Raw genomic sequence first — 15942 nt, 5'->3', positions numbered from 1 at the left:
CTAACCCTCAGTGGCTTCTTCTCACCCTGCCCCTCGTCCTGACACTGGCACAGGAAATGCTGCTTGGGGGCATCGTGCATTCTTCTGAGCACACCTGGCTCTGGGTCTGGCTTGGACTTGGAAGGCAAGCTTCTGCTTCCCAGAACAAGCTCCCCAGTCTGTACAGGGACTTCTGCTGCATCAATGTTTCCTCCAGTCCAGGATGGGAGCAGTTTGGGCCTCTCCCAGTTCCTGAGGCTGATCCAGCCACTTCTCCTGAGCTGAGAGGCCTCATCTCAGGCAGTGTTCCTCTGAGGGGTCCATCTGCCCTCACCTCCCTGCCTTGCTGGAGGAGCAGAGGCAACTTCTGGGGGGCACCAGGCCGGGTTGATGGGGATTAGAGGAGCCAGATGACCCCTCGTCCTGATCCTCAGGAGCCTGTGTAGGAGTCACCCTGTGTCAGGGCTCACACCCATGCCCCTCAAAATGCTCTCCTCCAGCTGGCTTGGTGGGTGGGGGTGGCTTAGAGCCACAGGCAAGGAAAGCCTTGGGTGAGTCTCTGCTGGGGGCAGCTATGCCCTCTCATGGGGGAAAGGCTGGTGCCTTTGAGGCCATGTCCCTGGGCTGGGCCAGCACCCAGCAGCCCTGTCTGTGTCCTCCCAGACTCTGCTGTGGTTTTGGAGGAGGGAAGTCCAAGTGAGGCTAATATGCTGGTGGAGCCCCCGGAGTTGGAGGACTTTGAGGCAACACTAGGCACAGACAGGCGCTGTCGGAGTACTGAAGCTTATAGTAGGGTGAGTACACCGGGCACCAGGGCCTCGGGCCTGCTGGGCCCTGTGGGTACTCTCATCTGGGCCTTTAGGGCCAGGCTTGCTTTTAGACCTCAACCTGAGCCCCTGGGTGTAGGAGGAGGGATCAGACTGAGGTGGAGTCCAAAGTGGAAGGGCAGGACTGAGGCAGGGATGGGGCCAAGGCAAAGGGGTAGGGTCTCAGGCAGGAGGATGGCGGGAACCCTGCACTCTAAGCTTTGTGGCTCTGAATTTGGGTGAGCCTTTTCCCTGCCTCTTTCTCATATAAAAAACAGCTGGCTGTTCTTCCCAGCCCCTTCTGCGCAGACAGTGAATTTCCCAGAGCTCCATCTAGGGATAGCTTCTCTGGTGGCATCCTTTGGTTTGTGGGGCTCTTGGCTCTGCTCAGCGTGGGACACAAGCAGATGCTGTCTTGGGGTGGGGCAAGGGGGTGCGGGAGGGGGGATGGGGCAGGGAGTAGAACTGTCAACTTGGTGCTAGGTGGTTCTGTGGCCCTGGGCTAGGAGACATGTAGGGACCCATTGCCTCCCAGTAAACCCCAGGTGGATTCAGTGGCAATGAAGATTCTTTTGGAATGTATTCTTTACAGTCATCTTCAACTTCTAGCCAGGAGGAGAAGTCATTCCACGCAGAAGAGCTGTCTGCTGGAGGGATCCCCATTGAGCGGGCTGTCTCCTCCGAGGCAGCCCGGCCCTCTGTGGACCTCTCTTTCCAGCCCTCGCAGCCCCTGAGCAAGTCCAGCTCCTCACCTGAACTGCAGACCCTGCAGGACATCCTCGGGGACCCTGGGGACAAGGCTGATGTTGTCCGGCTAAGCCCTGAGGCCAAGGCCCGGTCACAGTCAGGGATCCTAGATAGGGGAAGTGCTGCCTGGTCAGCCACAGGCGAAGCAAGCAGGGGCCCCACCCACGCCGAGGGTCCCATACCTTCCAGCTGTCCCCGCTCCCCCAATGGCCTTCGGCCCCGAGGCTATACCATCTCTGATTCGGCCCCATCACGCAGGGGCAAGAGGGTGGAGAGGGACTCCTTCAAAAGCAGAGCTGGAGCCTCCAATGCTGACAAGGTGCCAGGCATCAACCCCAGGTGAGCCTCACCCTGTGAGAATGTGGCATCTAAGCAGCCCTGGCAGAAAAGGCTGGGGGACAGGAGTGCATGTCGGAGCCACAGGCGAGGACAGTCCTTTGGCGATGCGGTGTAGACCCTGCCACTTCCTATGTATGCTGTAACTGCATTGGCTATGACCTCAGTCTGAGATCTCCAGCACTAAGGTCAGTCCTCATCATCTCTCCCTCTGCAGTTTTGTGTTCCTACAGCTCTACCATTCGCCTTTTTTTGGTGATGAGTCCAACAAGCCCATCCTTTTGCCCAATGAGGTGGGCATGCCTTTTCTCCTCTTCAGGGCCCCCCTGGATTCTGGGGGCGGGGCGCAGTGGGATGCCCAGCTGTGGGTAGTAGTAGCAATAGCCCAGGCTTGCAGTGGGCTGTAGCCTCAGCTCCCTGTGGCAGCCTGTGGTAATCTACCTGGGTAGGGAGAGCCCTCCCCTGGGAAGGCATCTGGCTGAAGCTGGCCAGGCAGGGTTGGTTGGTGGGAGGGGACAGCCGCTGCCCTGGACTCAAGCAGGTCTCTGTGGATACAGTCCTTCGAGCGGTCAGTGCAGCTTCTTGACCAGATCCCATCATATGACACGCACAAGATTGCTGTCCTGTACGTGGGAGAAGGCCAGGTGAGGCTTCCGGGATGGCAGGGGCTGCCTACGTGCCAGGGTAGAGCTGGGCAGCCTTCTTGCCTGGGTGGAGTTTGGGGGTATGGGCCCTCATCCTCCACAGAGCTCAGTCACTGCATAAGGTGCTAGAGCATCAAGTGGTTATTGAGCTTTGTGACAGGTACTATTCTGGGGCCAGGACACAGGAGTGAGAATCACAGGGCAGGTGTGAGCACAAGGTACACCAGAGGGTGCTAAGGACTATGGAGAGGAAAGGTGGCAGGTCCCAGGAGACTGCAAGGATGAGCAGGGTGGTGTTAACATCAGTAATCCAAGGGAGGTGACACTTAGGAGAGATGTGAGGGAGGTGAGCATGTGTGTAGGTGTGTGTGGGAGCGTCCTGTGCAAGAACAGCATGTGCAAAGGCCCTGGGGAGGGGGCATACCTCGTGTAATCGAGGGCTGGCACTGAGTGGGCGGGAAGTGGGGTGGGGAAGTAATGGGGAGGAGCCGATCATTGACATCCTCTTGGGCTGCTGTATTTTTATTTCCAGTGAGGTAGGAGGGCCTTGGATAGTTTTCAGCCAAGTGTTTGCTCTGACTCAACCGAAGTCTCAAAAGCATCCTGGCTGCCATGTGGAGAACTGGTGCAAGGGGATGATGACAGTCTGAGTGAGACAGGGACAGGTCTGAGGAGTTTGTCAGTGGGGTGCTGGGGAATGCTAGGGTTCTGGGTGTATTTTGAAGTTTGAAATGACCAAATTGGCTGGCAGACGAGTTATGAGAGAAGGGGAACTCAGGGATGTCATCTGGGCAACTGCTGGAATGGTTACCTTGCACTGAGCCTGGGTTGATGACAGAAGTGGGACTCTTTGCCAAGCCACACGAGTTATCCCCCTACCACCCCTCTGGTCCTCAGTAGCAATAAGCCCTTGGGGCTCTTGGGAACCATGCTCAGGGGGCCGCTTGGGAGAGGTGCCATCGTGCTTCTCCTTTCTCCCTACAGAGCAACAGTGAACTCGCCATCCTGTCCAATGAGCATGGCTCCTACAGGTACACAGAGTTCCTGACAGGCCTGGGCAAGCTTATCGAGCTCAAAGACTGCCAGCCGGATAAGGTGTACCTGGGCGGCCTGGATGTGTGTGGCGAGGATGGCCAGTTCACTTACTGTTGGCATGATGACATCATGCAAGGTTCGAGCCTTCCCAGGGCATGGGCCCTCTCCAACCCCATTCCTATTGGCCTGCTATCAGGGGAGCAGTGGAGGTATCAAAGGGCCTGAGGACACCAGCCTGAGCACTGAGGCAGCAATTGGGTTGGCCCCTCTGCTTCCAGAGCTCTCCTCTCGGGGAGAGGAGCCAAGTGCTATTGGCCAGGCACCAGAGACATGGCTCTGGCAGGTGCTCAGAGCCTCTGCTCCTGGTGAGAGGCACAGAGGCCGCCTGCTCCCTTGCCAGTACCTTGCTTGGGCTGTACTGGGCCCACTCAGCTCAGCCCCATTCTGCATCACAGCTGTCTTCCACATTGCTACCCTGATGCCCACCAAGGATGTGGACAAGCACCGCTGTGACAAGAAGCGCCACCTGGGCAATGACTTTGTGTCCATTGTTTACAATGACTCTGGCGAGGACTTCAAGCTGGGTACCATCAAAGTGAGCGACATTGCCTTCAGGATGGGTGGGCACAGATTTGGGCCCCTGGGCTGGAGGCTGCATCTCTCTGGGGAAGTGTCCATTGGTATATGTTGAGTGGAGGCAGTGTGTGCCATTAGGGTCAGTGTGGTGAGAGGCAGGAGCACTGACCTACTTTAGTGTCCTCCACTATCAGCTGGGGTGGGCAGGTCCCTACTCTGATCCTGTTCCCTTCTTTGTAATGAGGATGTGATAACAGCCCTGTCAGGTTCTTCATGGAGCCTGTGGCACCTGCTGCTGTGGTTTTGCGAGGAACAACTGAAGGTGCACATGTGCTTAGCAGGATGTATGGCATGTAATAGGTGCTTAGTGTGCTCATAAAGCTGTGAGGCTGTGAACCCTTTTCCTCTGGTAAAGTGCAGGGTGGGGCAGGGAGATAGGCCTAGTATTCCTGCCCTCCCCCACCCTCCTAGGCAAGGATGCTTGGGCTTGAGGTCCTGTGGGGAGGAGGTGGGCTCAGTCCTGGCAGCTTGTCACAAGGTGTGGATGTGGAAGGCAGCTGCAAGACCAAGTGGGCTGGGGAGCCCAGTGCACCCCAGGTGTCTGAGGTGCTGGTGCTTAGAGAGGTTCAGATTTATTCTAAATGCAACTGAAAGCCTTGGAGGTTACTGAACACAGACCACCCCCCTCAGCCCCCCAGGCTGCTGGGCAGAAAATCTGTTGGGAGGGCAGACATGCCTATAGGGAGGCCTGCTCGTTCCTTTGCTACAAAGCTGGGAAACAAGAGGGGCCCAGAGCGTGGGTGGTGAAGCTGCTCCTTGAGGTGAGGCGCTTGGTGCTATTGCTGGCGGGTGAGCAGGTACTTGGATGTGCAGGCTGGAGAGGCTCTTGGGACTTGTCAGTGTGTGGAGGGCATCTGAGCCAGGGGCTGCGAGTCAGCAGAGCTACACATGCTTTCAAGTGACAATGAGGCCAGGGGCAGCAAGTGCCCTAAACTGTGTTGTATGTTGAGGGGGAGGAAGCTCTGTGACTGAGGTCTTGACAATGCGTTTAAACTTTGACAAATTCAGAGGTTGGGTTTTAGAATGCCAGGCATTTGAGGGGAGATTTAATGGCAGCCCCAGCCCCCAGGCTGGATAGGTGGTGTGTAGAGGCAGTAGCTAACACTCATGCATGTAGAGTTAGCCAACATCCCATACCAATGAGCTGCTGCCCTCATGAGGAAGTAGCAGAAAGTGCCTTTTGGTGTTGGGGTAACCCTGCTTTTGTCTGGGCAGGGCCAGTTCAATTTTGTTCATGTGATTATCACCCCACTGGACTACGAGTGCAACTTGGTGTCACTGCTGTGCAGGAAAGGTGAGGCCTGGGGATTGGTGGGGAGGCCCTTGGGACCCTGTGCCCTACTTGAGTGCTGTGTCTCCCCAGACATGGAGGGTCTTGTGGACACCAGCATGGCCAAGATTGTGTCTGACCGCAACCTGCCCTTTGTGGCCCGCCAGATGGCCCTGCATGCAAATGTAAGCAGAGGTGACATCCTGGGCAGGTGTGACAGGCCATAGGTGCCACCCATAGAAGACTCACCATGCTGCCCACCCTGTCCCAGATGGCCTCACAGGTGCACCATAGCCGCTCCAACCCAACTGACATCTATCCCTCCAAGTGGATTGCCAGGCTCCGCCACATCAAACGGCTCCGCCACCGGGTAGGTAGAATGGGCCATGGGCATCTGGATGCAGCAGCTCCCCCAGAGACAATGTGTTCCCCTGGGAGAGAGCATGTGCTGCCATTCTGGGCTTGCTTCAAGGTCCCCTCTCCCTTCAGATTCGTGAGGAAGCCCACTACTCAAACCCCAGCCTGCCCCTGATGCAGATGCACCCCCCGGGCCATGCCAAAACCCCAGTGCAGGCTCCGGCTGAGCCCGTGCCCACCTATGAGACAGGCCAGCGAAAGCGCCTCATCTCCTCTGTGGATGACTTCACAGAGTTTGTGTGAAACTACAGCTGGGGCAGTACCTGGCCTTGTTGGAGCTAAGATGCTGAGGATGTGCCCAGGCTCTTTATGGCTGCTGTCTGAGCAGTCACACTGCTAGACCCTCCTTGCCCCATACAAGGTACTGGGTAGTATTTATTTGTGCAAACAAATAAAGTCATGAAGCCTGGGTCTGCTGCGGTGTCCACTGGCCCTCAATGCTCGGACATATACACAGATAGCAGTCAGCCAACTCATTTATTTGGCTTTGTCTGGTGGGGGTGGGGTTAGAGGCAGGATCAAGGCTGAAGCTTCAGCCATGTCCACAGAAGCGCTGGGGGGGGGGGGGGCTATCAGGCTGTTGTCGAGGCTTCACCCCTTCAGGAAAGCCTCACACAAGTGTTCTCACATTCACCTTCCCCAGCCCCAGGAGCCAGCCCCAGGGAGGGGTTCCCTTGCTACACGGTAGTCCTGTTCCTTACTCAGACCTGACACCAGCAGGCCTGGGCCCTGCCTCTGGCTGCCTGGCCTTGGGCAGGGCAGGAAAACAAGGCCAGGGTATTGACAAGAGCTGCCTAGAGAGTAGTTGTGCCCTCAAATGAATGTCCTGTCCCAGTACCTTCACAAGGCCAGACTTATACCCAAGAAGGAACTGTTACTTCCTTGGCCATGGCCATGCGGAGAAGTGTCTAAGGAAGGAGGCCAACTCTGCAGCACCCCCACCACCACCACCACCAATGCAAACAATAGTGGGTACCAGGCCATTGCAGCCATCAGGCCCCTTGGCCCTAGTGAAAAACAGCAAAGTACAAAAATATATACATTTTAACCCCATATAAATTACTGACAATAGACACACAGACGGCAGCTGGAAGTGAGTGCACTCAGCAAAGGACAGGGGAGGTAATAATTTAGGGGATGGGGGGATAACAATGGGTGCAGGTTCCCTCCCCACAGCCTGGATCCTTAGCAAGGGGGAAATGTCTGCCCAGGAGGTGGGGCTGGGCACAGCCCGCTGTACCTGAGGACTCAAAATAAATTAATGTCTCAGAGGCTGGGCACTTGGTCCAATACTGCTGTGTCCTCCCACAGGGAGCTGGGGAGAAGACCCTGGGTCCTGACTGGCCACCTGGCCTCTTTAAAGTGCTGAAGCCCAGAGATTCAGAGAAATGCTGCCAGCTCTGAGTGACTTGCATGCAGCTGTTCTGCCTGGCCCAAGACTTTGAGGGTGGCAGAAGGTAATACTGAGTGTTATCTCCTGGCCCCTTGGGCCAGAGTAGCCACACGCCCATCCCAGGGAAAGGACATGAGCTAAGGTCCCTTGGGGCTAAGTGCTGCTGGGGTGGACCTTATTCTTGGCCCGTAGGGAAGCCCTGCTGGGGCCTGTAGCCAGGCCAATGCCTCGACTGGCCCGGGCAAGGCGGCTTGGCAAGGCTGGCTGCAGGCCTGGGGAGGGACCAGGGCGAGGCGAGGCCCGGGGATGGCTGGTCCTACGGCCTTGCAGGCTGTGAAGCCTTTGCTCCAGCTGGTACACATCCTCCGTAGCCTGGTTGAGTCGATCAAACTGGGCAAGTAGGGCTTCAAACACAGCTTGGAGCCGGGAGGGCTCGGGGTCCCCCCGTGGCCCTAGCCTGCCCAGGCCCACACTCAGCCCATCCAGCTGGCTAGAAGAGGTGGAGAGACGGGAGGCGTCGGAGTCCCCAGTAGGTGGAGGCACATCTGGAGATGACTTGGAGCCCCTGGATGAGCGGGAGGGCAGTGGCTCCATCCCTTCAAAGCGGACTTTGTGGCGGAACTGGGGGCGGCACAGGGGCTCAGTCAGTCTGACTGCGCCCTGAGCCCACCTAGGCCTGGGGCGCGTCCCCCCCCCCCCCACTGGGCCGTACCCACCTCCTTGACTTTGCTGAAGCCCATCCAGAGGCGCAGTCTGCGCAGTAACAATTCTACCATCTCGTAGTCCTGAGGCTCCCAAGCTGGGCGGTAGAGCTCCCCTCGCAGAGTATGGTAGCGCCACCGGAGAAGGACTGCCCCCAGCCTCAGGGCACCCCATAGCCGAAGAGCCCAGAGTCCAGTGCACAGCATGGGGGATAGGCGCCAGGACTCTGGGCACAGTACAGGCCAACCACCTCTGGGGCATAGCACCAAGAGGGCCTGGGCTGCCCTCATAAGTGAGTCCACACAAGAGGATACCAGCTAAGGGAAAAGTGACATGAATGAGGGGTGGACCCTGGGCTAAGCCTCCCCCTAGAGCCCCATTATCACCTACCAGAACAGCCAGCTGAGCATAGGCCACGGCCAGTGCCATCAGACCTAAGGCTGTCCCCAGGAGCTCCGGCAAGGCCCGGCACAGCGTCTTGCTGAAAACCGACCACTGGCGCACGAAGCGCAGCTGCTGGGCGGCCTGTGGGCAAGGGGCATCAGCCGACCAAGCCTGGCCCACTCGGCCCAGCTCTCCCAGCCTCGGACCTACTGGCCCAGCCCTCACCTTGATCAAGAGCAGAAAAAGCAGCGATGCAGCCAGCCCACGGGCCGCGGCGCTCAGCTGCGCCACCTGCTCGAAACTGGTAAAGTGGCGCGGGCGTCGGCGCACGAAGCGCATCCACTGGCGGTCGGCGGCGCCCAGCTGGGCCAGGCGCAGGAGAGCGGCAGCGGCAGTGAGCGCCACCAGTAGCCACCGCGCCCATGCCCCAGGCCGCGCTGTGCGCACACGCCCCTCCCTGCGCCAGGCACGTGCTTCAGCCACTGAGAAATACAGTGCGAACAGCAGCAGGCTCACCTGCAGGGGTAGGGTCAGGGCAGGATCAGGACCTGAGCGAATGGGTCAGGATGCACTGGGGACGGGACTGGGGTTGGGACGTGCTGGAGGTGGGGCCAGGAGGGCAGAGCCTACCGTAGTGAGCAGTGGCAAGGAGAGACCAGCGCTCAGACGCTGCAGCGAAAAGGGGCGGACGTTGAGGGCAGCCACAGCGTGTCCGGCAGTGAGGAACTCCAGGCGCAATGTGACGGCAGCGTGCAGCCCCACGGCCGGGCTGTAGCGTGTGAGCTCCACAAACACTGCACGGCTCCTACGCAGAGGGAGGGGGTGAAGAACAGGATGTGGGAGGGGTGAGGACAGAAACCACTACCCCCTGAACCACGGAGGCAGGGCCTCTGATGTCAGGGGTTGCATGGACTGGGGAGCTCACTTGCCACTTCCGGGACTGATCTGAAGCGGCAAAGCTGGAGAGTGGGGCTAAAGTGGGATTACTGATGATGGGAGACCACTCTGTTGAGGGGAACCACCGAGGAGGGGCCAGAGAACAGTGGCAGAGCGAGGCAGCCTGTCTCCTAAGTGCCCGCCTACCTGTTATCAATCCAGTTGTGCAGCTGCAGGAAGCCCAGCTGCGCACGGCTCTCCTCCAGGCTCAGCCCCAGCTCCTGCACGTAGCCCCCGCTGTCATACACGGCACAGTAGCCCCAGTACCAGACGCTGTGAGTGAGGGACAATGTTAGACACAGCCCAGCCCTGCAGCAACCTGGGAGCCATGCTGGCTGGGGCGAAGGGGCTCCTTTGGAGTACGCCCCAGCCCCTCCTTCTGTACTCACCCCAGAAGGTCTGGCGCAGAGTAGGTCCACATCTCAGAGCCATTGTGGGCAGCACTTCCCCAGCCAATCCCATAGTCGCTGGTGCTGAAGCTACCTGAAGGTGCTGAACACGTATGCACCCTTGAGCCAGGAGAGTCTGGGCAGAGTGCTGAAATCAGAGGGCTGGGGATTGAGCATGATCCAACCAGAGGAGCTTACTGTTTACCAGCTGTCTGGGCTGAGCTCCACATGAGCTTCCCTGAAACCCTCCTTGCAATCCTGAAGGTAGATGTCCCATAAGGAAAACGAGGCAGGGAGAGGGTAAAGGTCACACAGCAGGGGAGCTGAACCAGAACCCAGCCAAAGGCTTCTCTTTGGAAAAGAGCAGGGACAAGTGCCAAAGTGGCTCCCAGCTTACCTTCCTTCAGCCGCACCTGTCGCAAGCGTGGGGGTCCCAACTCTGGGCTAGACTGGTTCCCATGGACGTAGGGGAGCAGTACATGGGACATCCACGGCCAGAACTCTTCAGACCTGCTCACACCAGACAGGCATATGCTCCATATCTCAGCTCCCCACACTGCCAGGTGTCAGAGCCCAGGGAGCACAACTACTGCAACCCCAGCCCAGCCCACAGCAGGCTGCCAGTACCACTGGAGGGGCATGACCCGGTTCCTCAACCTTGGCCTACTGACATTTGGGGACAGACAGCTCTATGATGGACTGTCCTGAGTGCCATAGGATGTTTAACAGTATCTCTGGTATCTACCCATTGCCAGCAGCACCCACTCCAGTCCTGATAACTAAAAGTGTTATTGAGACCATTCCTGATGGCCCCTGGGGACTGAGCTCTATCAAGGGCAGGATCAAGGTGCACCTGGTGGCATCAGCACCACCCTGGCCCAACAGACAGGTGTATACATGCATCAGGGTGTTCATACCGGGTGATAGCCAGGAAGGCCCGACTATCTAACTCCTGCCTGATGGCACTTTGCAGGCGGTAAGCGTGGCTGTGGCATGAGGCGTCCCCGTAGTTGGCCAGCAGTGTCACCAGCAGGAGAAACATGTACACCAGGAGGCTCTGGGGGGCAGGGACAGCCCTGGTGTCAGCCAATCCTAGCCCAGCCACCGTTAACAGGAAAAGGCTTCTGGACAGCAAACTGCTCATGGCCAGGGTGCCTGGCACTGAGAAAGAACAGCACAGATGCCTTGCCAGTGCCCCCACATGGGGGCCGACATGCGGTCCACTGAAGGCCCAGGAAGCCACACCTAGGGCCTTGCCAGACCAGACAGAAGTAGGCACTGGAGCTGGGTATAAGAAGGGGCAGAACAAAGACTAGAGGCAGCAGGAATCAGGGTGATGGGAGGAAGCCAGACCAGGGCTGCAGAGCCCTAGGGCCTTCTTTGAAGGGGAAAGGGTGCAAGTGAGGTTTTTGAGAAGGGCATGACCTCTAGGAAGAGGTTGCACTGGCCAAGAGGTAAAGAGGGGAGGTGGCATGGGCCGCAGCAGTCTGACTCACCCTCAGCATCCTGTGCAGCCTCTTGACTTTTCGGGCTTCCTCCTTTGCCAGAAAGAGGGCAAAGCCATGGGGGGGCCTCACACGGGGCACACGCTCACTCACAGGTGTCACAGCTGGGCTCTCCACCAGGGTGTCATCCTCATCAGGGTGCAGCCGCTTGGCCACCAGTGAGAAGTATAGGGCTTCCAGAAGGACCTAGGCCGGGGTTGGCATCAGAGGGGTCCAACCTGGCAACCTGGCCCCCCCTGCATCCCACTCACCTTGAGAGGCTCCCAGCCAAGGAATGAGGCCAGGAAGCTGGAGCTGCTTGAGAGGAGCCACATGACACTCACACCAGGGGGGAAGCTGGCACCAACCCACCCTGAGACCCCCATGGCCACAGCCACCAGTAACAGACTGAGCCCATGGGCCAGGGATGCACACCAGGCTGGCAGCAGTCGCTTCCGCAGGCCCTCCACCAGCCCTGAAGAGGCAGAGACAGACAGGTGACTGGAGGCCCAGAGGGAGGGGCAGGAAGGGGCATCCTGGGGGACAAATGAACACACCTGGCCTGGAAAGCTTTACTGACTGGGGCTGCTCCCAGCTCAGGCCCAGGCTGGGGAGCCCTCTCTCCCCTAGCCTTTGCAGCATCAGCATCTCAGTCCTTTCCCCAGGAGCGCTAGACCTAAAGCACAAGAAGAGGGGTGCAGTCAGCACTCACCTGTCAGCCCCACACACTGTCCACCTCACCTGTGGGGCAGTTCCTTGGGCCTCTTGGGGCCTTGCCTTCTCCCCGCCAGGCCAGGAAGTTGTGTCAGCCTGTTTCTCTCTCCCCCTCATTTCCTGCCTACCCCATCAACCTTGTCCCATACTTCTCTGTGACCTGTTTCACCTTCCTCCTGTCCTGCCACTCCTCCAGCAGCCACCGCCTTTACAGCATGACTGTAGTGGCGTCCCACTGCCTGCTCTTCACACCAGCAAACTATGACTAGCTTCCAGTGAGCACTCCCCATGCCTTCAGGCCTTCTGCCTCAGACTCCCCACTGCACACAATACACAAAGGAGCCCTGTGCTGATGTACCTTTGTGACATAAGACTAACTTTTGGACAAGGACATGTGTGTATGTCTTTCAAATCTCTACGGTACATGGTGCGCCATAGGAGCCAGATGCTACATGTCTCTCACAGTACCACCTGCCCTGCCCAGCTCCAGAGCTGGTACCTTAGAGGGAGAGAGTAAGAGGAAATGGGGAGAAAAAAAGATGAGGTGGAGGGAGAAAGGGGAGCAGGAGCTGAACAGGCACTTACTCAGAAGACACACATAGGAGAAGACACACTTGGGAGGTGGGAGCTCACAGAGAGAAGAGCAATGAAAAACGTATTTTTCTTGAAATTGAGTTTTCTGATTATAAAAGAATGTTTGTAGAAAGGATAATAATAAATAGAGAACGGAAAAGACAAGGTGGAGCGACAGGAGTGCACATGCCTCACAAAAAATGCAAGGACCAGGAGCCACAGCCGTTGGAGGAAAGCAAGGGGCAGCAGCAGGACAAGGAGAAGTCAGGTTTCTAGCCCCTCTATAGCCATCTCCAGTGCCAGTCGCCAGCTGATGATGCTGGAAGGGAAGTCAGGACTCTACTTTTCCACTCTGGGCTTGAGCATCAAGATCCTGAAGAAGAGCCCTGGCTGGTGAGCACTGGCCTGTGAACCAAAAGGTTGCTGGTTTGATTCCCAAGTTGCAGGTCAGGTACCCAAGTTGGGGGCTTGCGAGAGGCAACTGGTCGATGTTTCCCACATCAATGTTTCTCTCCCTCTCTTACTCCCTTCCCTGCTCTCTAAAAATAAAAATCTTTAAAAAAAAAAAAAAAAAGTCCTGAAGAAGATGGCCCAGGAGCTGATCAAAAACATTGAGAGCAGGCAGAAAGACCATGCACTCATGACCAATTCAGAGACAGCCTCAAGATCAAGGTTCAGACCTGACAGAGAAGCTGGAGGAGAGGCTGTATCAGCTTCATAATCACCACAACATGATCATGCAGGGAAAGCTCCAACAATTCACCCAGAAAATGGCAAAGATCAGCCATTTGGAAACAGCTCAAACAAATGTGCCACATTGTGGAGACCATATGCAAAGACCTGTGTGTCCAGCCAGAGGCTACTACTTTGGAAAAAGAACAACCCATGAAGATAGTGAATATTGACAGCTTCTGAGAGTTGCCACTTAGTGACAGACACCAAGAGAAGGCTCAGAGGCCATCATTCCAGCCACACTGAGAAAATTGGTTTTCACAGTTCTGTAATGAATCTTGGCCAGCCACCACCCACCCCCAACCCCACACAAAAACTTGTGTCAGACCCAAGGGCAGTGAAATCAGCCACCACCATGGGCTTTGGTGTCCCCAACATATGGCAAATCTACCCCACCCTAGCCCTACACAGTTAATTAAACATTTGAAATTCAAAAAAGAAAGAAAAACAGAGCAGATACTTAATACCAGCATTTCCATCATGCAAGAAACAACAGTGTTAATAGTGATTTCTACTCCCTTCTCTATATGTGCATATGTTTATATTTTACATGTGGGTATAAACATGTATCGAATCATATAGTGGATACAGCATAGACTATACATAGAACTTTACATTTGACTCTAAGATGCATGACAGCAAAGACGATCTCTGTTATTGGATAGCAGTCATTGACTCCTTTAGTCGTTCAACAAGTATGTTTGTTGATCCCTTACCAAATGCCAGGCACTGCTCTAGGCACTGAGTAAAAAGAACTTACAATACGCACATACTAGTGTAGGAAACACACAATAAGCATGAACATTGCTTAATGCACAGGAAGCAGGGGAGGAGATAGAGGCTGGCCTCTATGTGCATGCATGTGTGTGTACTTACTACACATGCATAAAGCAAGAAGAAAGGTTCTGATTAGGTAGCTTTGAGTGGAGACCTGAAGAAAGTAGACCAGGGGGCTCTTGTCTCAGGGAGGAGCAGCCTAGGCAAAGGGAGCAGCAGATACAAAAGATGGAGGCAAAAAAGCAAGGGATGCTGTAGCTGAAGGGAAGTGGTGACAGAAGGAAGGTGGCAGGAGAGGACTTGGGGAGTGTGATGCCAATATGGGTATGGGCTGGTGAAACGTGTAGGGAGTGCCCCCAGTCCTGGTTGGTCGTCTCCAACATGCCCCATTTTTGTTTCCCTCCTGGCATCACACCTCTGCATAGTTTCCTATCATGGAGAAACCAAGAGGATAATGTGGAGTGATGGTGTGTGACTAACGGGGCTGGACCATCAAGGAAACTGGCTTCTGCCTTGCTCTCTTGGATGCCCCACTCTGGGGACACTGGAGCCACACTGCAAGGACACTTGAGCAGCTCAGTGGTGAGGTCCAGACAAGGAAAAGCTGAGACTTCCCACCAACAGCCCACACCAAGATGCCTGCAATCTAAGTTGTTTTAAGTCCTGAATTTGTTGGCAGGCCATTATGCAGCAATAGCTAACCCGTGTCCCAGGAGAGCCATAACAGGGGCTGCCTCAGGGAACAGGCTCTCTTTGGTGCAGATGGAGGAGCAGGACTCTGCTAAGGTGACCCTAGAATGGTCCAGGCAGAAGATGACACTTGAATGGAAGGTGCAAGGACAGATGAGGAGAAGGCTTGTGTGAGGAAGTATGCAGAAAGAAGAGTCAAGAACGAATACAAAATGACAACAAACTCACAACTATCAATAACTAGATCTAAAAAATAAAAACAAAATCCAACTAAGCAAACCAGAATAGGAACAGAATCATAGGTATGGGGATCATTTGGAGGGTTATCAGCTGGGATAGGGAAGGGTGAGAAATGGGGAAATGGTGCAGGGATTAAGAAGCATAATTGGTTGGTACAAAATAGACAGGGGGAAGTTAAGAATAATATAGGAAAGGGTGAAACTAAAGAACTTATATACACAACCCATGGACATGAACTAAGGGGGGTGGGATTGCTGGAGGGAAGGGGGATACTGGGCAGAAGGGAGCCAAGGGAAAAAAAATTGGGACCACTGTAACAACATAATCAATAAAATATACTTAAAAAATAAAAATAAAAACAAAAGAACAGTCCAGGGCTGCTGGGTGTGGCCAGATGGCGACTAACTTGGTGTCCTGGGGCTTGGCTTGGCAGCAAGTAGAAACTCAGTAAATGTTGCTATACCAAAAAAAAAAAAAAAAAAAGAACGAATCCAGGATTTCTGTTTGGGGGATTGAAATGTCTCATGGGGAGATCACGTGCTCTGTGTAGGCTGTTAAGTCTACATTGCACTAAATACCCACGAGAAGCTGTTGGGCAGACAATGTCTGAACCAGATCAGGAAGGGTATAGCTGGAGATATTGGGATGGTCAGCTTATAATTATTACCCCAGGATCTCACTATGCTATAGCTTTTAATCAATTGCCAATTTCTTCATAAAAATGCCATCATGTCATGGTTAGCTGTCTTCATAAAATCATTGGAGAAAGTTTTCCTTTTTCTCTGTGTTCTAAGACAGTTTGTGCATCTCAGTAATTTTTGGCTACTTACTAGAAGAGTTAAAAGTAATGGAAATATGGCTATTAAAATAAATATACATGATGAAAGAAGGTAATTCCTAATGAATCTTGTTACTAATGAGAAATGTTTTTAAAACAACATAAAATCAAAATAGTCTCAAAAGAAAAAAATGGGATATTTAAAGATGACCAATGATTCCTCATCACAGCCACCCTTTCTGTTCCTCAAATATCCTTCACTCAGGGAGCGTTTGCTGGG

General features: G+C 55.1%; 2 protein-coding genes and 1 pseudogene across 3 annotated transcripts in view; 2 read left to right on the top strand and 1 right to left on the bottom strand.

Annotated features, from left to right (window-relative positions):
• The window catches only part of TSC2 (TSC complex subunit 2), a 36857-nt gene extending 30578 nt beyond the window's left edge, over nucleotides 1-6279 (top strand). The window contains exons 33-42 of the mRNA XM_090277241.1: nucleotides 643-773; nucleotides 1378-1871; nucleotides 2086-2161; nucleotides 2426-2512; nucleotides 3497-3683; nucleotides 4003-4142; nucleotides 5399-5477; nucleotides 5547-5638; nucleotides 5725-5823; nucleotides 5943-6279. Of these exons, the coding sequence (XP_090133367.1) occupies nucleotides 643-773; nucleotides 1378-1871; nucleotides 2086-2161; nucleotides 2426-2512; nucleotides 3497-3683; nucleotides 4003-4142; nucleotides 5399-5477; nucleotides 5547-5638; nucleotides 5725-5823; nucleotides 5943-6113 (1556 nt within the window). The 3' untranslated portion in view covers nucleotides 6114-6279. The remainder of the gene's footprint in view (nucleotides 1-642; nucleotides 774-1377; nucleotides 1872-2085; nucleotides 2162-2425; nucleotides 2513-3496; nucleotides 3684-4002; nucleotides 4143-5398; nucleotides 5478-5546; nucleotides 5639-5724; nucleotides 5824-5942) is intronic.
• A 617-nt stretch (nucleotides 6280-6896) lies between these two features.
• The window catches only part of PKD1 (polycystin 1, transient receptor potential channel interacting), a 45737-nt gene continuing 36691 nt past the window's right edge, over nucleotides 6897-15942 (bottom strand). For both annotated transcript variants that reach the window (XM_090277240.1, XM_090277239.1), the window contains exons 35-46: nucleotides 11716-11834; nucleotides 11431-11633; nucleotides 11171-11365; nucleotides 10592-10731; nucleotides 10072-10184; nucleotides 9675-9822; nucleotides 9433-9558; nucleotides 8980-9154; nucleotides 8575-8865; nucleotides 8356-8490; nucleotides 7980-8282; nucleotides 6897-7884 (exon numbers count right to left, since the gene is read on the bottom strand). In XM_090277240.1, coding sequence (XP_090133366.1) covers nucleotides 7417-7884; nucleotides 7980-8282; nucleotides 8356-8490; nucleotides 8575-8865; nucleotides 8980-9154; nucleotides 9433-9558; nucleotides 9675-9822; nucleotides 10072-10184; nucleotides 10592-10731; nucleotides 11171-11365; nucleotides 11431-11633; nucleotides 11716-11834 — 2416 coding nt within the window. In that variant the 3' untranslated portion in view covers nucleotides 6897-7416. The remainder of the gene's footprint in view (nucleotides 7885-7979; nucleotides 8283-8355; nucleotides 8491-8574; nucleotides 8866-8979; nucleotides 9155-9432; nucleotides 9559-9674; nucleotides 9823-10071; nucleotides 10185-10591; nucleotides 10732-11170; nucleotides 11366-11430; nucleotides 11634-11715; nucleotides 11835-15942) is intronic.
• LOC150009449 (synaptonemal complex central element protein 2 pseudogene) lies at nucleotides 12632-13360 on the top strand (annotated as a pseudogene).

Source organism: Furipterus horrens, unplaced genomic scaffold (assembly GCF_987537825.1).
Source record: "Furipterus horrens unplaced genomic scaffold, mFurHor1.1.pri manual_scaffold_5, whole genome shotgun sequence".
In the NCBI taxonomy this organism is placed as follows: Eukaryota; Metazoa; Chordata; class Mammalia; order Chiroptera; family Furipteridae; genus Furipterus; species Furipterus horrens.
This window is presented reverse-complemented; position numbering and strand designations above follow the sequence as displayed.